The 23412-nt window shown below is 39.0% G+C and overlaps 1 protein-coding gene across 1 annotated transcript; it reads left to right on the forward strand.

Annotated features, from left to right (window-relative positions):
* The first annotated feature begins 1522 nt into the window (after positions 1–1522).
* LOC146471937 (uncharacterized) lies at positions 1523–22091 on the forward strand. The gene is made up of 23 exons (XM_085120781.1): positions 1523–1586; positions 3138–3261; positions 3349–3454; positions 4256–4337; positions 5314–5361; positions 5962–6087; positions 7792–7914; positions 8270–8398; positions 9888–10091; positions 10620–10817; positions 11626–11865; positions 13176–13412; positions 14690–14887; positions 16423–16500; positions 17178–17321; positions 18083–18238; positions 18807–18941; positions 19324–19518; positions 20325–20369; positions 20464–20628; positions 21418–21543; positions 21673–21862; positions 21984–22091. Exons 1-22 carry the CDS (start codon positions 1523–1525, stop codon positions 21849–21851), a joined length of 3102 nt encoding a protein of 1033 aa, XP_084976907.1. The 3' UTR covers positions 21852–21862; positions 21984–22091.
* The last annotated feature ends 1321 nt before the right edge of the window (positions 22092–23412 follow it).

A 23412-nucleotide genomic window follows, 5' to 3' on the forward strand; every position in this document is an offset into this window, starting at 1 on the left:
TTTTTCCATCCCAACAAAGATTCTGTATTCTCGAAGTTCTGCCATTGTTATATTTGCATGAGAAATATCACACAAAAGACTACACAAACCTGTTCGATATCTTGTTTATTTTTTATGTCCGGCTTGATGTTTTTTTTTTTTTTTACCAACAAAACTAGCCAAGCTTGAAATTCGTCGCTAAAGCAATCAAATTCTCGTTGTTAATCAGCAAAAAAAGTAATTTAGCGAATTTGGCATAAGAAACAGCTGTTCAAATCTGGCGCATAATTGCTACAGAGAAAATGCTAATAAGCAGTCCTTTCAGCTGTCCTTTGTGTGTGTTTCAAACAGTAAGTCTGGAAGAGTGTATGATTTCAGCTCGGTTTCCACTTTTCAAAAAAGCAAACTGCAGCGTTTAACGCGTGAGGCCCATGTACGCAGTGCAGAGTTAAATGATCTAATGGAAGCAGCAAACAAGTTATATTCCTCTAGTAATAAAATTTAATAGCTCGAACATAAGTTCCAATTTATTGGTCATTTCACTTGAACATAACCAAAAGCTAGGTTCAGTATAGACGCCACAGCACTCGTACTTGTCTACTGAAGACAAACACCGTGAAAGCTTTATATTTAGACCTCGAACTTATTAGACACGGGGACTTGATAGAGGGGTGGACTGTTTCAATTTTTGAAGTTGAACAACACTTGATCCAGCTTTTCCAACATTTAACCCCACACTTGACTGAAAATAGCGGTATTGGCTCGTGGATCTGATTAGAAACGGGGGACTTATTAAAATATGACCTTCAAACGAGGGAAATATTATTAGAGATGAAGTCTTAATAGGGCTTTTACGGTATCTCAACCGTTTTTCCTTTCTTTTTTTTTTGTTTTTGCTCTTCATAATTCTATCATTCAACCATAAGCTTATGAACATAACTTTCCTTTGGCGCTTGCTATTGGGGTGTTGTAGCTTTTGAGCCTTGGGATTAAATTTAAAAGTGTGATTAGAGTGGTTAAGTGTAATTTCCTGCAAAAGAATTGAACAGTACAACACCAGTCGTGCCGTAATTTCATTCATATATTGGGCAAGGCCATTCTCATTTCTGAAATAATAAATCAAGAATTTTGTGTAGTACTTTCCTGCGTTATCGATTTTCTCATTTTAATTTCCTCAAAGTTGAAATTGCAGTATTTTTTCATTTCTTTTACTCTGGTCTCCTCACCATAAGATAAGGTTTTAGACAATAAAAAGTCAAGGTGATATCCAATCTTCTTTCAAACACGCACCTTATTGACTTTTCCTGTTAGTTTAAACGCCCCTTCATTAGTTACGGCCTCGGCATCCCCATTGGCTTGTTTATCATGCTTCTATCTTATTGGCCATGTCCACCAGTCGATTGTTCCTCAAGTTTCATAAGGCGTTCATTACACTCTCTGCCGGACGCATATCTTAAAACGTCGCGCACCTCTTCGGTCGTTACAAATTTTCAAGTGTTTAATTAATACAGTTAACTTAGTTTCGGAGTGTTCGCGTTTTAAAATGGCGCGCTTACGGCTCTTCGTCCTTCTCGGCTTGCTGTATCTACACGCAGCTGTTGCCGATGGTATGTACACTTTGAATTTCATGAAATTACGCCCACGAAATTTGCGTAGAACATTTTTATCAACACAGAACATAATGAAAATGATGTATTATTCAGTGTGTGACACAGGCATACTCGGAAAAAGGCAATCCGAGTGCTCCTTTCAGGAGTCAAACCTAAGACATGATTACCTTATCTCGGCTTTTTTATTCCGAGTGCTCCTAACAGGATCGGAGTCGAACCTATGAACTTCCGATTAGTACTTCGGTTGCTCTGCCACTGAGCTATAGGAGACCTGCAGGAGCTAGGCCATTCAACTAGGTTGATGTGACAAACGTCCTGCATGCTGCCAGGATTAAATGCCGATATGTGGCATGTGCGCAGGGAGGGAAATGTGTTGTTATATTTTAAGTCTGATAAACGAATGAGAATGATGTTTTATTCAGTAAGAACACGTTGAACCGGTCAAAGGGAAGCCATTTTACAAATCATGCATTATACATATACATTATACATCTTACAGTTGATTATTTTATCGCTACATTTCCAACAAATCTCCATGCCTCACCGGTTAAAACTGTGTGCTGGAGTGTTTCCCAAAATGCGGTATCGCTCACACTAAGAAAAGCACAGCATAAGCTAGTAGTTTTTGTTTTAAGCTATGATAAACTCAGTCGACAGGAATATTGTGACAGGGCACTTTATCATTAAGAAAGTTGTGGTGACTTACAAGAGGCAAACGGATTGATTTTTTAAAAAGATAACCACCATGAAGGTTTTCTGTGTTCGCCTAAAAGATACAAAAATTTGTTCCATCTCAATTTTATCACTGGTATTTTCCCATTTTCCGACCCATGCTAATACTAATTAACTACGAGATGCTGTTAATATTTTTTAAAAGTTAATTAAAATTCTTGAAATCACTGTTAAAACACCTATAGCAACCAAAGTTGGTGAGGGAAATTGAATTTTAATTATCCCATGCCTTTAAAATACACAATGTGGACGTCTTTTCTTTTTGTGTCCTAGCAACCAGGGTTGATCAAAAGTAAAAGGCGAAAATTTGTGATGCTAACTGAATATTCTAGGTTATTTTCCGAAGATTTCCCCGCAAATTACCGGAAATAATTTTTTAATGCCATTCGAGTATTGCCGCCGATTGTCCGATTTTACGAAGAATGCCGACGATAGAAAGAAAGGTGTTTATTTAATTTTTATCTCTGTGGGTGGTGGTGGTGGTGGGAAGGGGAGGGGGGGGGGGGGAGAGAGGAGTTTATTAGAAGGTGGAGGGCTCTTAATAGAGACAGGGGGGTTAAGATAGGGAATACAGTAATCATGTGACATGATACAATGTATGATATATACGTAGCCAAGAGAGGATGCAGCTTAACGTAACGTAACATAACGTAACGTAACGTAGCGTAATTTTGTATTTCAATCTACCAAGTTTTCATAACGCCAGGTTTCGCTGGAACTACAGAACAATGTATGATATATTCGTAGCCAAGAGAGGATGTAGCTTAACGTAACGTAACATAACGTACCGTAACGTAGCGTAATTTTGTATTTCAGTCTACCAAGTTTTCATAACGTCAGGTTTCTCTGGAACTACAGACAAAGTGTCAATCATTTTAGTTGGACAGGGAGGCGCTCAGACAAGAGTCCATGATTTACCAGGAACATTTCCCAGAAACAGGCAAGTGATATGAATCTTGTTCCTAAAGGGGGATTGGAAATCATGGATCGTTAAATCATTTACACGCAAAAACGTTTTTATTTTCAGTGTTAAGTCTTTCCGAATAACAGATCGGGGAGTGGGTGCAATTTCCGCAGTGAAAATACGCTTGACACAGAAAGGATTATGGCAGGACTTCTGGTATTTGGAACAGGTAAATATATTTGAGTTGGCATCCGTTTCCATTTTCCTATACATCCAGGAAGAAACAAACTTGGAGCAAAAGGACTGGGGAGGGACTGGAGGAGAAGGGGAAAGGAGAAGGGGGAAAGGGGGGGGGGGGGGGAGGGTTGGCAGGAGGGATCGTGCTCCAGTTTAGTCGAGGTTATGTCGCTCCTTAAGCTCTCCCCCTCGGATGTTCAGAAAGAGACTGCTAGCAATCTATAGGAGCTATTTTGATCATGTTTTGTATAGTAGTCTACCGTGGAATTTAATTTAACCCCTGGGTGGATCTCAGCTCCCAACGTTAGGATATTACTAACCATGAAAACCAAATTAATAATAATAATAATAATAATAATAATAATAATAATAATAATAATAATGGTTTATTAACAGATCCACTGGGTGGCTCTTCCCTGTTAAATTACAATAATTACAATTACAAAATAAATCAAATTAAATTAAATTAAATTAAGTTATTTACAAATTATACAGCAAAAACAGGATTAACGGAAACCAATTACAGTAAAACTAACTAATGGCTTTGTACTCTGTTTCTTAAAAAATTCCTTGAGAGTCTTAAAAAGGTTCTGTAGTCTTTACAGTTTCTAAATTAGCCCCAGAATATACCTTTTTACTTACCTAAACGGTTGCACTTAGGTGGCCAATTTTTTTTTTCAAGTTTTAGTGTTTAAAACCACTGATTTTTCAGTGGTTTTCTTCGTTCCTCTCTACTCAAAATCCTCAGATTAACAATGCTTGTTTATCTCATTTTTGTCGCAATTATTTGCAGGTGATTGTTGTTGCATCAGGGAAGTATTTTACATTTTTTTTCAAAAGTGATGTAAAGTACAATCAATGGAACGTCATCTCGCGTAAGCATTCTTCTTATGAATATCGTTTGTATCTAGAGCGGGTTTCAATTGAGCGTCGAAAGTAATTTCGTATTTGCTTTCGTTTTACTTGATTGGTTGGCAAAGTTCGCGCCATTTTCACAACCAATGGGATGCCAAAACCCGCGCTCGGCGCCTGTCGCATGTATTTGATATTTGAATCGAGTTCTGATTGGTTCATTGCGCTGTTTATCTCTGTTGTGATTAGCCAGAGTAATTACTTTGCGACACTCAACAGAAAACCACTATATATTACATGCATAAAATTCCATAACAATTAGTTATCTTATGATCATATCTATGCTGAGAAACGAAATTATCTTGGTCACCAAAGTTACGGCGACTTTTGGCCGCAGAGTACGCCTAGAATTTTAAGAATCTAACTGCATTATAGTTAGGTAAAGAGGCCGTAGCTTTCACATCCATCATTTTACTTCATGCACTTTCCTTCTTTCTCCTTCCACAATCTGGGGGAGTGCCTGGACAACCTCGCTACCAGAGCCTTTCGCAATTTATGAGGGAAAAGCCCTGGGAAAGAGATTGCGTGCCTGGATTGTTTCCATCGTTTTCCGTCAGTGCTCATGTCTTCTTGTGGAGGGAAAGGACCTTGTCTGTCGTAGAATTCCATCTCTTGCACTGTCTACATAGAAAAAACTTGTACCAAGTCACGGGTTGTTCTTCACACCCACAAGTCAAGTAGCCATTCGAAATACCACCGACGGAATCAGCCCCACCTGATTCTAGTACTTACCCCATACATCTCTTGAGTTCTTACATAACTCGTCCACCCCTCCCCCCCCTTAAAAGGCCTTTACAACAACATTAATGCGGTTCTTTCTCAGCTTTTCATCAGAGTTAACGTCTAATCGAACGAATTCTAAACTGCATGTTTTAATGTCAAGTACTTATGTGATGTGAAAAAGCGTGAACTGGAGTACTTTTGTTTCCTTCCGTTCAGCGAAATGCCGGAAAGGCTTCAGAAAATTACCTGACGGAACATGTGTTGGTAAGTACTGCGAGAACCGGAAAATATTTAATTTTATTGTACTGCATGTTGTAGCCTCTCACGGAAGCATGTAATTTTATTTGGTTCTATATACTTTAAAAATCCTTTAAAATTATTATTTTCCTACCAATTAAAAGGTTACGTGGGCAGGCTTGACTCAGAGCTGCAAGTAGTTTAAGATGCATCGGGGAGAATGAGTTTTAGAACATTTTGCTTGTGGCGAGAGAGGATCCTCTCTTTTCCGTAGTTATGTGGCTGGTTTACTACAATCTTTGTCAGTGTTATGGGCACTAGAATTGAATTAGATGCAACCACAGTGTGAGCTTAGGCCAGCAGCTTACGGCGGATCCAGAGCATCGTGCACCCGGCCTCCAAACTATCCCCTCCCCCCAAGGGGAGTGAGGAGCTTACCCTAGATTCATCAGTGTTAGTAAACTAGTAGCCACCTTTTAAGGGTTCCAATTTATGAGTGCCAATTCCTCACCCTCAATGTTTTGGTTTTTGTTTAGAGAGCTATCGAGAGGCAAAAATTGCACTAGATCGCACAAATATCAATAGTAACGTTTATTTTTATATTTTTCTTCTCTTGATTTAATTCAGATATTGATGAATGCAAAGACTCTGGCGGCTGCCGAGACAAGGTTGCGACGTGTCATAACACCATTGGTTCCTTCACGTGCTCATGTCCCTTTGGTTACAACACAGATTATCAAGGCGGATGTCAAGGTAACCGCTGTTTTTATTTTTTTCCAGGATCCATGTGTTTCAATCTACACTTGCACTAATTAATTCTTGGCAAAAGGATTTGTCGGCATCCAAGCGTATGGCATCTAATAAGTAGCATATACTTGGAGATAGAGACATGCACTAAAACCGCAACAAGGAACAGCCGGTTAAACCGAAAATAGGGTTTAGTGCTGCAAGGACGTTTAAACGCGTTTAAAACAAGTTTAAAACGCGTTTTGATCGCGTTTAAACGCGTTTTACGCGTTCTGATATCGCGTTTAAAATGCGTTTTGAACGCGTTTTATGGTCTAGAAATCTTTATCTTTCATGATATTTATTGGACAAATTATCACTAAAACGGACGACCAACAAGTAGAAATAAATTAAAAAATTAAAAAACTTTTTATCGCCTGATTTCGGTGCGTATTCGGGAGTTGAGCGAATTGGACCGCAGACATATTAAAGTAAAAAGCACGTTCCAGTTCGTTTCAAAATACTTGGTTAGCTATTGTTCATGATGAGGTTTGCGCTTTTACACAGCAGTTTTGGCTCTATCTTTGTCACCAGTTTTGTCACGACACTTAGCCAGGTTGTAAAAGCCAAAGCTCTGTCAGTTAGAAATACCTAGCATGCTGCTAAATAAATTCGAGTGAGAAGGGTCAAATAGCCCGTCTGGTCTCCCCAAGGGAATATTGCCCACGAATTACATTATGACCGTTCAATTAGAAAAACGTTTGAATGCAGAGGTCTACACAACGCAGGAATCTAACTTGCTGGTAATTTTGCCGGATCTCTCTTGTGAAAGACCTCGTGCCAGGCGTCACTTGAACGTGAAAATACAAAACTGAATGAAAGGCTGGCACCACGGCAAAGGGCAGATTTATTAGTGGCCAATATTTCGACTAATAGAATTAGTCTTCCTCAGGGCCAGAGTTATTTTCCTTCAGCATAGCTCTGGCCCTGAGGAAGACTAATTCTATTAGTCGAAATATTGGCCACTAATAAATCTGCCCTTTGCCGAAGTGCCAGCCTTGCATTCAGTTTTGTATTTTCACGTTCAATTAGGCTTATATGAAACGCTAACCCATGCTGAAAAGATTCAACTGGCCATTTTGGTTCAGATCCTTTCAAATTCTACCTTGCATTAGGAACTTCATTATTTGTCATTTTTGTTCGTTATTTGTTCTGAATACCTGAAGCCCGCACTGGTTCACGCTCCAACAAACGCAAATTTGTATAAATGTAAAATTGTACGGGGTGGTGTCGGGAAGTTAACCTGGCCAGACTGGTCAAAACGTCTGTCATAATATTATATCTATCAATTGCTGAATCGCCACTTGTCTTGTATGCCCATATATGATGGCGTCCATTTAATCTATGTTCACTTTCTTTTAACCATCAAGTCACCCGCAGGGGTAGAGATATGGAAACCAGCCTTTTTAGAGCGTCCTTTAATTGAGTGTCGAAAGTAATTTCGCGTTTGCTTTGGTTTTGGATTGGTTGGCAAAGATCGCGCAATTTTTTTCAACCAGTGGGAATCCCAACCAAAACCAATCGTGTTTGCTTGCACGTGTTTTCCCGCGCTTGACGCAGGTTACATGTATTTGCTTCGAGTTCTGATTGGCTGATTGTGCTGTTTACATCTGTTGCGATTGGTCAGTTGAAAACCGCTCTATATAACTCGTCATCATTGTATTTATTCAGATGTGAACGAGTGTCGTCGCAATAATGGCCAATGTCAGGAGCTTTGCCACAACAGCCCAGGATCGTACCGCTGTGACTGTTATCGAAGTGGTTATAAACTGGTTGATGGACGTCGTTGTGTGGGTGAGTTTTTTTTGAAACTGAAGGTACTCTCAGACTCTCAGTCAATTTAATAGGTTACCACCGGCGCGACAAACCTGTGGGTCCGTAGAGTAAGAGTGTAAAACAGTTTTTGTCTCCTCAGAAGTAACTAACCATGTCCATATTTACACGTACGAAGTCCTGTCCTGTCCTGATGCTGTCCAAGTTTTTTCATGCTTTAGTCTATCTGGATTTTCGTTTATGCCAATCGAAACCTTAAAATTTTTTCATGTTCCTCGTTATTCTAACTGATGTTTCATCCAGTGAGTCATTTTGTTTCATGTTTTAAGTCGGGCTTTTACGTTTAATGCGTCGTTTTTTATTCTGCACTTTATAGACATCGATGAATGCACTGAAGGAAAAGATAACTGCGACAGGGTGTCAACTACTTGCAGAAATTCCCCGGGCAGTTTCGCGTGTTACTGTAAGCGAGGATACAGCCGAAAGGATGCTTCGTCTTGTGAACGTATGTTGAAATTGGGTAGAGAATATGTACGCAACGTTAACAACAACAACAACAACAACAACAACAACAACATCAAGGACAGCAACAACAATGACATCGACGACAATAAACAACAACAACAACAACAACAACAATGACAGCAACGAAAACGAACAACAACAGCAACAAGGACAACAACAACAATGACAGCAAGACAACATAAACAACAAGAACCACAGGAAGGAAACAACAACAATGACAACAACGATAACATAACAACAACAACAGCAAGGATAACAGCAACAACAACGGCAACAACAATCATAACAACAGTAGGTACAACGACAACGAGAACGGAAGCAACACTGAACAACAACACCAACAACAACAACAACAATATTGAAAACAGCAATAGAATAATAAAAGCAACAACAATATAAAAAAGCAAAAAATATGACAGTATTAACAACACTAACAAAGACAGGAAATGTGAGCAAAAAACAGCAGGGCAACAGAAAACTGAGACTAAGACGATACCAAAAATGACAAAGAGAAACTACCAAAGAGACAGCAGCAAAACAACAGCAGCTGAAACAAAACCAACAACATTAAAACAAAAAAGCAATAACAGTAGCAACAACAACAGCAACCTCAGCAAAAGGCAGAAAACAAAAAGAAAATGGTGATTAAAGTAGTAGTAAGCAACCATTGGTGTTCACTGAGAATTTGGTAAAAACGCTCTGTTGGGATGGTACCGTGAATCCACCATAAGGAAAAAAGATGGTGGTTGTACATTTTACCGCAATACCTTGCGAAACTAACACAGTCAATAGGTACATATTAGAAAGCAACATTTTTAGCGAAATTCGTCACTGTATTAATAGAATTGTGCATGCTGGGTTTGAAGTTTTAAGAACTTTTCTGTGCGTTTTTGCAGGCGTTTTTAGGGTTTTTGTACGCTAAGAATTATGGGTAAGTATACCAGTCGCCATGTTTTTCGGTTTGGTGCAGTGCTACAGCAACGAACTCACCATCGCTAGAAACAAGAAACAACACCATTGCTGAGCTGGTAAAACAATAACAGCAACACTGAATCCATTAAAAGCGTTGTAAAATTGGTTGCCAGTTAATAGACACGTTGCAAACAATAACATAAAGAAGCCATTTCAACATCAACAGTGACAACAGCAAAAACGTTAATTTGAAACAGCTTGTTCTAAATTCCGGCTTTGGTTCAGAAGTTGTTTTTCTAGTCCCAGACTCATCACAACTTGAATTCACGAATCTCCTCAGGCAGTAGACCTGTACCTTTCAAAAGCTCTATTTTCACTGAACCCTGATAACCTGCAGCTGCATTGTTTTTTAGGGTTGGGAGCATTGTTCTGTTGTTTGTTCTTTTATCCTCTCAACCAACTATGTAGAATGTTCCAAATGGTGCAGGTCGCCCTCCTTAGGAAGTACAACGCTGTTTGTTTAATTTTTCCTGATAACGTTTGTTTCCGTGTTGCAGGTGTGACATGTCCATCGTTTTCTGCTGACAGGGATTCTCACGGAACACTCAAACCCACTCGCTGCTTTCAACAGGGACAAAATAAATATCAGGACAGATGTACACTTGTCTGTGATCACGGATATGTCCCATACACACCTTCTGCTGTGAATGCTACTTGTGGTCCGTACAAAAATTGGGTTCCTCATCCCACGACTTGCACCGGTAAGGGCGCTTGAAAAGTAAATAAGACCCGCCAGCAAACGGACCTTAAGGCCCAATCCGACCAGGAAGACTACAATACGGTAATACTATATTTTGAAATGACTGTTTCGGAAACTAATTGCCGAGTTAACTGTACCGAGGAATTTGTCTTTGTCTGTAACATTTTGCCGGCAAAAATGGGAAAACCCGGGAGGAGCTTGGGATGGGCTGTGGAGTGAATTTTTTTTTATCGAAGGACACGACACAAGTGTAGAGGTTAGGTTACCTACAACCCTAGACAAACACATCGGGATACGCGCGGCAACTGACACCCTCTTTCCACAGCAGCAAAGTTGACTAGGGGGAAAAAGAGGTGGTTAGGCTTCTCCCGTCAAGTTAACTCGTAGATTCTTGTCCGTGGTTGGAAATGATCGTTTCACCACCGCACTGTACCAAGCAAATCCCTAAAATGTAACTCCTCCAAGAACTGCCTCATACAACTATTTGAATTAAACCAAACTGTCACTCATGTGTTCTATGCTCAAACAGGACGTCCGTGCCCTAAGCTAGTGAACATGGACAATGGATACGTCGAGTGGGCCTGTAGAAACAGGATCAGAAGATACGGTCAGAGATGCCAACACACTTGTAATCCTGGCTACAAGTTAAAGGGGAATGCCTTTAGAGAATGCCGAGCAGACGGAACCTGGAGCGGAACTGAACCCGTCTGTGAAAGAGTTTATAAAAGTAAGTATTAAAGGGATTTTGAAATTTTGTTTGGAAATATCGAAAACAAAAAGCACCACTGATAAGTCCTGCTCAGTAGCTCTCATTTGAATTGTCACACTTTAGGATTTTATCCACAGACTCAAGAGTTAAAACCACATTGTACGGCATAACAAACGGCATCACAGGAAAGTACTGTTCAATAGCTTTCATTTGAATGGTCACACTTTAGGATTTCACCCACAGACTCAAACGTTAGAACCACCTTACACAGCATAATAAACAGCACCCCAGGGAAGTACTGCTCAGTAGCTTTCATTTGAATAGTCATAGTTTAGAATCTTATCCACAGACGTAACAGTTAGAATAACCTTGTACAATCTAATTAACAGCACCACAGGGAAGCATAATAAACCACGCTACAAAAAAATCACTCTTCGTTTCAAATCTAGAACTAGAGAAGTGACACTATCTTAAAGTAGTGATCACCGCATCAGAATATTTAACAAGTGCATTGGCACTGTAACCGTACTGTATGTATTCGTTATACCGCATTGTATTCAAAACATTGTACATCAAATATCAGGCAACGTCCTTAAGAAATCAGACCATCTGGAGATGCGTAGAAATCATGCATAGTAGCAAAAGAAGGAGAGAACGTTTCCTGGCTGCTCAGGCGCAAATTGTTTTAAGAAGGCATGGTAAAACCTGGGTATTCGCCTTAAACCTTGAACAGGTACCAATGTGCATTGAATCCTCGGCACGTTTTCCCTCGCACAAGCGACCTTTTAAATACCTTGAATTTCACGTCGTTTCATCTCATTTCCAGAACCTGAAATCGACTGTCCACCAAGCATTACCGTGGTTCTTAAGCCTGGAATGAACACCTCAGATGTGAGTGACAAATGGACACGCCCCACTGCGCTTTACGCTGAGAACATCACAGCTGTAGACCCACCCGGGGTTAATAGCAACTATCGGTTCCCCCCCGGAACAACGAGTGTGAAGTGGGTAGCAGTGAATGCAGTTGGTAAAGAGGATTCCTGCGTCGTTCAAGTCGAAGTTTTAGGTAAGAATACCAGTTGTTATAATACCTCGAGTGTACCTTCTCCAATTCCACTTCAGTACTGTTCGAATAAAGCACCAAACTGGCAAGTAGCAATTTGTAACTGTTAGTGCGCCTCTGCTCGATATTAGATGAAAGACAGGGCAATGAAGGGCGTGGCACCGACTTGGCAATAATCATCTCATACCCAACAAGCACGAGTAAACTAAAAACTCCGTTCTTCTTTCCTCGTGAAAACGATAACTATAAAGTTTGGACTATGACGCTTGGCTCCATAGTAGTAGTAAGGGGAGTCGTAGCCACTCAGAGTAGCGCATATGGGTCACTTGATCAAAATGGGCCAATCAGAATTTTACATTCCATTCCAGCGCCATCTTGGATACAGCCAAGGACTCGGACCGAGTTTGTCGATAATATATGCATGACGTCATAGATACTACTCATTGTCAGCTATAATGGTCCCAATTCGAAACAGAGAGGATATTCCTTGGTTTGGTTTGATTAATTCATGTATCCAGTTTTGCTTTCTCTCGGTCCCACGTGCGCTTTTTTTGTTTCGGGACGCAAATCTGTGACTTGTCAATTAGACGATGCGCTTTCAAAACCTTTTGAAACTTGCGCTCCAGTTTTAGCTTCGAGCACTCAGTATTACTACTGTTTTCTGATCCGAGGCGTTTCATTACTTTCTGTACTGTCATCCGCCTATAGCCTCCACTTATGTCCAGAAATGCACCTAATCCTGATTTTGGGTACTTCATATAAGACAGACCTTTTTGTCGTTTTCATATGACTTCATGTTTGACAGAAAAATTTGTGTTCTGGTAAGAATTTAGGGTAGAGGACAGTTTGTGATGTCTATCATACAGTTCATCCATCTAATTAGCGTGTATTACAATACAATACAACTTTATTGATTCCATCCACTAATGGTTTTTCAGAAACCAATTACAATGAGATATATAAAAGAAACAAAACACAATATAAATACCATAAGAAGATATCTAAATAAAGCGTATGTTACACATCCTCAGAACTACCAACGAATTAAAATACAACATCATAAGATTTGCATTGCAATCATTAATTATTTTCTAAGAATTTATAAAAAGCGCGATTCATGATTTGTTTTTTAAGAGTCTAAAGAGCTAATATCCCGAATCTCCTTAGGTAGACTATTCCACAGAGAAGTACCCCTGTATTTAAATGATCGCTATGCTGTATTATGGACATATCCTAGCCTCTGGAGTCCAGAATTTGCAAGAGACCCAACTCGATTAAAGCTAAATATTTTGTTTCCTTTCTAATTCCCTTAGACAGAGAAAAGCCTAAAGTCGTCTTCTGCCCTGAAAGGATTTTCAAAGTTTACTACGGTTCAGGACCTGTTTGGGTTAACATGACAAAACCGGTGTTCACTGACAATGTTGGTATTGTAAGGTACAACCCTCCGCTCATAGACGGCGCCTTTACCAGCGCCAACCAATATTTTTTTTTCAAGGCGTACGATGCTGCTGGAAACTCTGCTGAGTGTAAAGTTGTAGTGTATGTAGGAGGTAAGAGAAACAAAGCTCATGTTGCATGATGTTGGCGTTAAATGGACACTGTAACGTTAATTTTGCTGTACTTTGGTCAAAACATAGTTAACAAAAGGCCATGGTTATGAAGCCTGACAAATATCTTTCTTATATGTTTTTGTTAGGATTTTTGGACAGTGCACAGACGATAATAGATTTTGAAATGTGCTAGAGCAACTGACCAATAGAAACGTGCATTGTCGTGGCCCTTCCAACATAAATTGCAGCATCATTGTTTTCATGGCAAAGTTTCATGACCAGTCCCTCAATTAACTATGGTCAAAACTGCACATATATTTGACAAATCACCTGTTTTGTAGTGTGAAATTGCTCTTACCGGTTTTTCTCGTCCTAAGAACAAACCACAATCAATCTTTAGCGACTTCTTTAAAATACACAGGAAGTACTTGAAAAAATTAGCTAAGTCTTTCAAGTTGCAATCCACTTCCATCCTAGCCATCCGCAGCCAAAGATAATTAATAGTTGTTTCTGTGCACTAGTAGGAGTATTGTTAACAAAACTCAGCCATTATTTTAACGATTCCGTTGAAACAAATACGTTTTTTTATGGCTATTCACAGTGACACTAAAAATAGGTGACAATGTCCCTTTAATCACATCTGAAATCTTTTCTCTAGCCGTACGTCTAGGTAGCAAGTCCAAATAACTTAGTTTTAGCCCATCGACTGACAGTCCCGTTTGGCAGGTTTCTTTGATGTTTCGACAGCGGATCACGTGATATTAAAATAGATAAAATAGACAATCTAAAGACGCTGACCCGCTCTTGGCCAGTATTCAAAATGGCAGTGAAAAGAGAACTGGAAGAACCTGGGAACGAGTTTGTAATAGACCAAGCTGAATCAAGATTAACCTGAGTATCAGGCCTTCCTAAGTCCTCCCTCCCCCCTTCCCTCCAAAACGCTTGATTCTCAGACTAAACCAGGATGCTCTTGTAATATTGAACGACTTCTTACAGCCAAAATTTCCGGATGTTAATAAGTTCAGTCCATTCTCAATTTTAAAGTGTCGTGTTACCCTTTCTGCTTTCTGCCACATTCCTGACGTAGAGTGGCGTCTGAACGGATAAAATAAACACGTGCCATGACCGCTAAAATGGCAAGAATTTATTGATAAATTGAGGCAATCATGTCTTCTTCTTTTTTTTTTTTATTACAATTTTTGAACATTGCATCCACAAGGGATTAATAACGTACGGCTTAGTGTTAGGGCCATATTAACCTTTGGTCTTGTCTTAAGGATACAGGTGTCAATTGCCCCCCGAGGGACCACCCGATGGTAAGTGGACATGCAGTACGTTTGGTCAAGTGAAATGGTGCACTCGAGCATGCGCACCAGGACAAAAGCTCTTTGGTGCTTATTCCTATTGGATGTGTAACAGTGTCATTGGAAAATGGCAGAGAGCACCACAGCCAGGACCAATCAGGCATTGTGTTGGTGAGAATCAGAATCGGCAAGAGACTATGAGGTAAGAGAGCGAATCCCTGTGCCCCATGATAATTATTTTCAATCTTTTTTTAGTTCGCGCCATGATATTTTGAGTTTCAAATTAAATGACGTCACTCTAACTGACCAATGAGATGTCGACATTAAAATAGCAGCGCAAACAAAAATAGATTGAAAAAAATTTTCATAGGAAGAGGGGCATGTATAGGGGATTCGCTCTCTTACCTCATAGTCTCTTGGAATCGGCTTACATGCTGAAAGATTGATATGGGTGTCAGAAACTTGGTAGTGTAACAGTTATACAGTATAATGGGGTGAGTTTCTAAAGAAAACTGTGGTGCCTAATAATTATAAGCTAAAGGTAAAGAAAAGTCTAAGTCAAAACTGAGGGCCAAAAACCTTTTGGAAGAATCTTTACCGATGCAGTATATAAACTTGAATCAAAGTTCATGTTAATCCAGGATTAGCTTAATCGGGCTTTGAACAACTGGGCCGTGTAGCTCAGTAATAGGAAGGTAATAGGTTCGGCTCCTGTTGAGAAAACTCGGATTTCCTTTTTTTCCTTCGATTCGAGTATGTCTGTTTTACTCACTCATTCGCAACGTCTTACCACTTGATTATCAGTTTCTTTTTTTTCTCTCCTCCTGTTAATTGGCAATGTAATGACACTCTTGAAAGGAATTAGATTTTGATCACTGGAATTTAGTAGTAAATGAAGATAATCTCCCCGAGTTGATGACCTTTCTTATTCTTATCAGCACCTGTTTACTTGACTGAAAAGTTGTTGAGTCTGAGAAGAAATGAGATGCTTAAACACACATTTGGTGGCGGTACCTTAAGACAGTATACTCATGATCAGTCATGTTCCACCTGTGGTATTCTTTCTATCTAAATTACCATGAAAACAGATACAACAACAACATCATTTTATTTCATGATGTGGATATACGAAGAAGCAGTTAAAGATACTGCATTTATATTTATCCCGCCAGTATATATTTATGAACATATATAAACCTTATCTTGGTTGAAATAACAACTCAGGCCTATGATAAAACACTCATTTTAACGAGCATTACACCTAAACGCCATTTTTCCACCCCTTGACATGGCTTTAATGGAAATATCTCGCTCACGTTTCAAGCAATCCAAAAACCCTATCGTCATCCCGTGAATCTGTATTGTGGGGTATTTTGTGAATTTTAGGGTGTATTTGACAGGAGTAGTTTTTCTAGAAGGATTGGTTAAATTAAGAGAAATAAGAAATATTGAAGAATTAGGGAAGTTTTAAAATTAGAATTTGTAGTTAATAATTAATAGACGGACACCAAGTTAGTCCACCAGCAACCTGGGGTGCTTTTGCGTGGGTATCAACTGTCTGTTGGTGTTCCAAAAATCATTTTCTTTCTTCTATCTCTTCTTAAAACCTCTTCAAATTTCATTCAAATTTAGGTGTAATGCCCTCTTAACTGATCCGTTATAAAACCAACTGCAAATTTGCATTTTGTTTCCTCTTGTTTGCTCAGGTTATACAAATGTTAACGGCAGTCTTCCATGTGCTGTTGGCAGTGTTCGGAATTCATCCACCGGTTTACAGGGATGCTGTAAGTTATAACAGTGTAACCATATTCCATATATATTTTATGCCAATCAGGACCACATTGAATCCTATACAGATCTTGGAGAAAAATTTCCCTAAAATTTCCAGGAAACTTTTAAATACCCAACCAAAAGCCATCAAACTTTGTGACGTAATTTCTTCGTCATATGAGGTCGTTAGCACATGCTGTGAATCATTTTTGGACGTACTATTTACCCCTAAGGTTTCTGTAAATTCAGGAATTTTTGCAGGCGTTTGTATGAGGACGGACAAAACTTTCCATTTCCATACGAACGTCTTTAAAATTTTCAGTTCTAACGAGACTTTATCATCGCTGTTTTAGAAGGCAAGACTCTCAGACTTGGCTTTTTTTTGTTACTAATTTTAAGGTGATCGTTTTAGAAGTGTTACGTGGCCTACATCAAAATTTTAAATAACCGTAACAAATGAAAATGTTTGTACAATAGATTTTCTTACTTAGAACATTATAAACAAATAAGTTTTGTTGAACCTGACAGCCTTTTGGTTCGGTTCATACCAACCCGTTTTCTTACAGAAACCACAGTGCGAGTTAATTTTAGATAAACATGAAACTGTGACATGGAAATGGGATTTATTTAAGATAGAGAAAAAGTAACATGAATCAGTTACTCAGTTATGTTTTCACTATATTTTTTCCAGTCGAATGCCCCATTGGAACGTACTATCATAATGACAACTGTGAGGCGTGCGCAGAAGGAATGTTTCAGGATCAAACAGGTCAAACTAGTTGTAAATCGTGTCCTTCAGGAACATCCTCATTCAAAGGATCTTGGAACTGTAAACGTGAGTTGTGTGTACTTACTAACTAAACAGGGGCACCTAAAGAGAATACTCAAGCAGAATACTTGTTCTCTTCTTTGTTCCCAGATAGTTTCCTCTCCTTTTAAAGATAACGGGTCAGTTATTTAGAGGCAGGTTAGACGGTGTTTAACAAAACCACGTCCTAAACCATTTTCAATTTTGCCAACAGTCATATCTAAACATTGTGTACTGCCGACAGTAACAAGAAGGCTTGCATCCCAGACTAGAAAACTCTTTATCTACTTAAAATAAACCACTCATAAACAGATTTGGAGACCCACTGATTGTCTTAAGCCGCGGCCTAAGTAAGACTGTTTAAATAACTGGCCTAACGTGTTTAGTTCGAGAGAGAGCGAATTTTGAGCTGCCAAACTTTTAACTTTGTTTAGTAAAATGACTGTTTTACATGTTTTACTTTTTGGTGTGAATGCGGTATAAGACGATCGTCAGTGTGTACTCCGGGGATTATTATTTTGAACTACAGGAGACCATTCAGAAATGCCTTTTTATGACAGTGTCCTCTGTGTCAGTGCCTTACTTTTCTACATCTTATGTTAATATGTTAATGGCTACCTTTCATTTTATTTTATTTTGTTCAAATTTGACAAGCTGTTATGACAACCTTCTCTCTTCTGTCGCTTCCCTCCTCGACTAGCCAATGCTATTTGCGGGAACCGACCATCAATAATTCTTTTGACAAGTAAGAAATAAAGTGGAAGTTGAATCGTTACATTATTCAACAGCTGCATGTCCACCTGGTCGTTATTCGAGGGATGGCCTCGGCCCGTTCTGTGATTTCTGTTCTGATGGTACCTACCAAGACAAACACCAACAGACCAGCTGTATACAATGCCCCAGTGGGACATACACTCTGCACATTGGAGCGACGTTCTGTGGAAGTACGTTCTATGACACTGGCATGACGAACTTAAAACCTAAGTTAGCTGTGATTACAAAAGAATTGAACAGTACCCAGTCAAAGAGGAAAATCTTTGCTGTCGTACTGGTTTAGATTTTGCCTCATCAAGAAACAATATGCTACGAACAAATAAACACCATAAACTAAAAGAGCATTTCCCAATAGATAATCAGGGTGAATATCAGTGTGATATGTCAAATAATTCTGGAGAAATTAGCATTTAAAATTTATAAGGGATATATGGCTCAATAGTTGAGACCCAGCCAAACATTCTTTGAAGGAAAGGTAATATATCAAAACCTATTCAACATATCATGCTCAAATTTTCAGCAAGGACGTACTAAGTTTTCCAAGCTCTTTCAATGTATGTAGTGTATTTATTGTAGCTATTTTTGTCGTTTTTGCTAAACATATAAACAGAGATCCCCTTATTGGTTAACCAAACTTCACTTAGTCTTACAATAGTAACATTGGTACAAAAACAGCCCAGGAAACATGACTGCTTTGAGGATCGTCTTGCTGATGAAATCTCTGTAATTATTCTGCAGAATCTCCACAAATCAGTAAAGTTGAGCCAGGAAGTTCTGTTTCGGTCAGTGCCGGAGGAAATGCGGTTTTAAAATGTTTGTCAGATGGGGTACCAACTCCGTCTGTATACTGGCAGTATCCTGCTAATGGTAAAGGTGAGGTGATTGAGGAAGGAGTAAAAAATTGTTCAGGCCACGCCCACGAAACAGAATTCATGAGGGGTTCTTTTCAAAGTTTCCGATGATAACCCCTGTCACTTTTATATGTTAGTCCCCCCTCCCCCCAGGAGGAGAATTTGTTCCAACTCATCAAATTCTTAAAGTGTTGATAGACAATAATCTATCAAATATCAATAAACTAGGTAAAATGAGAAGATAGGAATTCTGTAGCATACAAATGGCGGGGAACATTGAAAAAAATTACAACAAAAAGAATCAGTAGCCTTAGAATCATTATTTTCTTCTAAGATTTAGTCTGTTAGCTCCTACTGATTGCATTGTAGACGGAGTTAATAATGGTGTCTTATTTATTCCTCAGGTTCCAAAACGCAATCACCAATGGAAGACAAAGACGGTAAACTCCTAGGAACACAGCTGAGCATAACAAACGCTGTCTCATCAGATGACGGAGCTTACACATGCGTATCAGCAAATACTCATGGAGAGATAACGCGCTCAGTTCACGTAACTGTTACAAAATCCTCTTCAAAGAGGGCAACATTGGAGGATATAGGTAGCTAGTTGTTTTATTTATCACAACTCAAAGAGGCGCTTGAAGTATTCAGAGCCTATACGACAAACATTTACAGTTATAGTCTGATTTGAAACGACTGTGTTGACTTGTGAAAGTGCTTTAGCTGTACCGTAGGAGTTTGAATGAGTGATAATTTTTCATTGTTTACACCCGGAGGGTCATGGGCCCCTGTTTGCAGATATTAAGAGAGGCCATTGCAGTTTTTTATTTGTATATGTAATAGGACTACATGCTGTCCAATTTGGAAATAATTGGATGAGAAAAATTCCGAGAAACATTTCAACAAGAAAATTAACGATAGTAAAACAGCATGACGTTTCGACGACTTCATATCGTCATTGTCAAATAAGTAAAATGGAAATAACGGATAGGCATATTTATAGGTATTGAAAGTGAGAAAGTAAATTAGCATGAAAGCATTCAGGTAAAGAGGACTGCCAAATTGGACGAGGCCGTAGGCCGAGTCCAATTTGGCAGTCCGAGGAATTTTTTGAATCCAATTATTTCCAAATTGGACAAGCATGTAGTCGTATTACCTATTAATTATATTGTGTATTATTTAAGGGTAAAAAATAATGCTGATTTTGTCAGGAATATATTTTTTCAAAATATCTTCGGTATCCAAATTAATAGTTAATTTGGATCAGTATCCAAATTAACAAATAATACAATGGTTGCTTGAATGGGATTTCTGACTAGCAATATAATTATATTTTTAATTCTCATTTCTTAATTCTTTCAACTGCAAATATATAGTTTCATATATTTTACTTCTATGTTTACAGATATGGCAATCACAATGGACAAACGTACACTAAGGGCGGCGAACGGTAAGGGATAAAAAAAATCATCTGACTTTCAGATATCATTGTCAGCTTTAGTCAACACAACTTGGCTTTTTCTACTTTTCTTGTCTTTTAACAGATCAGTGTCCCGCGGGAAAATATAGTTCAAGCGGGTTAGGACCCTTGTGTCGGGTCTGCCCTAAAGACACGTACCAGGACCAAGCGGGAATGACCGCGTGTAAAAACTGTACAAGTGGGACGGAGACGTTGCAGTTAGCTGCTGCCTCTCCAGCTGATTGTGGAGGTAAAAAAATTCTGGTAGCCAATGAAACTTTAACCTGCGAGCACGCGTTTTTTTTTTTGTTTTGTGTGGCGAAACCATTCCGGTAAGGAAAGGCGAAACGAGCAACCAGCAGAGCTTGTGCAAATGAGTCTGATTACAAGTTGTTCACCACCAATTGGTTATGTTTTCTCATAAAGCCACTTATTTTTCGGTGATCTTTCATTTGAATATTTGACTTTTTTCGTTTCCAGTCCTCCACGGTTTTTGAAGAGCCGGGCTATAGTCCTGGCTCTAGCTCGTTGTTGATCGGTTGATACGTACAAAAATGGCCAGTGTAAACAAGATTGGACACCTTATGATGTGTACAAACCAGAAAATTAATTTCAACAGTAACAAAAGTATACTGCATTTTGTGAACATCATAGGCTGTCGAACCTTGTTTTGCAGTACAACCATTGCTGAAAAGTAGAGAAGGTTCTCAGAAATACACTAGTCACGTAACTCCCCGTGACAATCTAAGGTTTGCACACGTGAGTCTAAAAACCTTGGACTTCTAGTCAATCTTGTTCTCGTACCCTAACCTAAAGGTTTCTAAGTACTATTTGAAACCTGGCTTATTTTATTGGAACCTTTTACTTTTGGGGGTTCAATAGTGTATAGAGTATATTCTCCTCCACAACATCAGCAAATTCTATGCACCTTTCTCGCTTCTCTCACAATTTCCACCTGGCACTTGAACCGGTTTGTCCAAGTGAAGTTCTCTTACTAGACTATTAACAAGCGAGTGAGTTGTTTTGTTTTTCTCCCTAGTTGCCCCCACGATCACAAATGTCAGCTCCAGTGTAAACAAGACCAGTCGGGAGGCCACGTTGGACTGCTATGCAAATGGCTCTCCCTCACCGCTTGTTACTTGGTACTTTACCGAGGATGTTCCAAGTACGTGAGAGATTCTGGATTGAAGACGTTTAATTTAATGAGCTAGCGTTTCTGAGCTTATGATTACAACAACATTTCATTTCTAAATGAAACGTCCATATCATCAATTTTTGAATTATCTCGCTATAGGTGATTTTCTCGGTCTTCCCAAACTCGAGCAGTTGGTAGACGATAAAGGGAAACCGACAGGTACCCGGATGATCATTAGAGCCGTCACCAGATTCAACACCGGTCGGTACGAGTGTACAGCGGTCAACCCACATGGCCAGGACAAGAAAACTCTTGATCTTGACGTGTGGCAGATTTGAGCAGCCATTAGGTTAGTTCCAAAGCCGCGGTTTATAGCTGTTTTAGAGCTACTGTTGTTTATTTACAATTCTTACTCATGTTAAAGACATTAACGTAGACTGAAATTTTTGTTCTCCTTGTTTATTTTTCAGATCAAATGATTTTCCATGAGCAACACAAGTTTGATGTCTCTATACTGTAACTTGGGATTAAACGAAATAAAAGAAACAATGAATAGCAACACAGTGCGTTATTGATTGAAAATGTGGTACAGATCATAATCCTGCACATCAATGGAATTGTTAGTGTTTGTCTAGCAGCAACTGGGACGCGATTAATTGGAGTTGGGATGCATGCGCATGCTCTGTGTCAGTTTAGACAATTTTAAGGGTAGCTAAAACGAAATCCGAAAACAGAAGTCCACTCTTTATTGCTAAGGGAGTCTGTTTTGAAAAGTCGCATCCTTGGTTTTCTCTAGAACTCCCAGTATCTTAGTCTGGGGTTAACAACTGGCTGCTAAAGCTGGATTCGCGTACCTGTAATCCGAAAAGATCTTGCGCGATTTTAACCAACATATATTGAAAAGAAAGAAACTATATAACTTCCTAAAAGACTGGCACTTTTTAAGCCTGCGAAACGTGCCACTTTACGTAATACTATATCCTAAAAGTAATGCAATTTAGATGTAAATTTCGATTTAATAAACATCATCAACAACAACAACGAAACAAAATCTAAACAAAAACTTGATTCCCAGATTGCCTAAACTACCCAAAATTGAACTTGTCTTATCTCTTTTCCACTTGCCATTTCTTAAATTTCCACCAATGTTTCTTTTACATTTTCAACATGAAAATCTAAACTTAAGCTTTATTGTTTCTCTTTTTCCTATTTTATTAATTTCTTTTAAATAGGGCTTCTTTTTCAACTTTTCATTACCAGCTTCTGTTATTTATGCGTCTTCAAAAAACTGAATTTATTCCATTCAATGCAAGCAAAACAAATAACTTGTTTAAGGTTACAGTTGAGCCTCCTGTAAGCGGACACCCTCGGGACCAGGAAAAGTGTTCGCTTAAGAGAGGTGCCCGCTTATAGGAGGTTAAAAATGTAGTGTTTGTATGTAGCTGGGAACATGACCAAGTGTTCGCTTACGAGAGGTGTCCGTTATCGGAGGTTCGACCGTATTTAAATTATGCGACAAACGAACACCAAGCGTTAAGAAAATTGATAAGGGAAAAAATAGAAAAGGAGACAGCAATGGGCATCTCAGTCGCCTTGATTGCAGTACACAAAAAAAGATCATAATCATTTTTTCAGGTTTCAACCATGATAACTGCTAAACTCCAATAGTCACACTCATTAAGAAAAACACACATATCCCTTGCTTTTTAGTTATGTTTTAGGAATAATTTGGGATAAGCCCACCGCCAAAAACCCTATCCGTGGCGCCGTTTATACCTGTAAAATGAAATAATTAATATAACGTTGGATTTGCACGCCTTGCGGTCCTGTGTTTTCTCAGCTGGTACCAGCTGACTGACTGATCATTGCACTTTACCTGTCCGGTCTCTTTATTGATTT

The sequence above is a fragment of the Pavona decussata genome, unplaced genomic scaffold (assembly GCF_977016875.1).
Source record: "Pavona decussata unplaced genomic scaffold, jaPavDecu1.1 SCAFFOLD_102, whole genome shotgun sequence".
Lineage (NCBI taxonomy): Eukaryota > Metazoa > Cnidaria > Anthozoa > Scleractinia > Agariciidae > Pavona > Pavona decussata.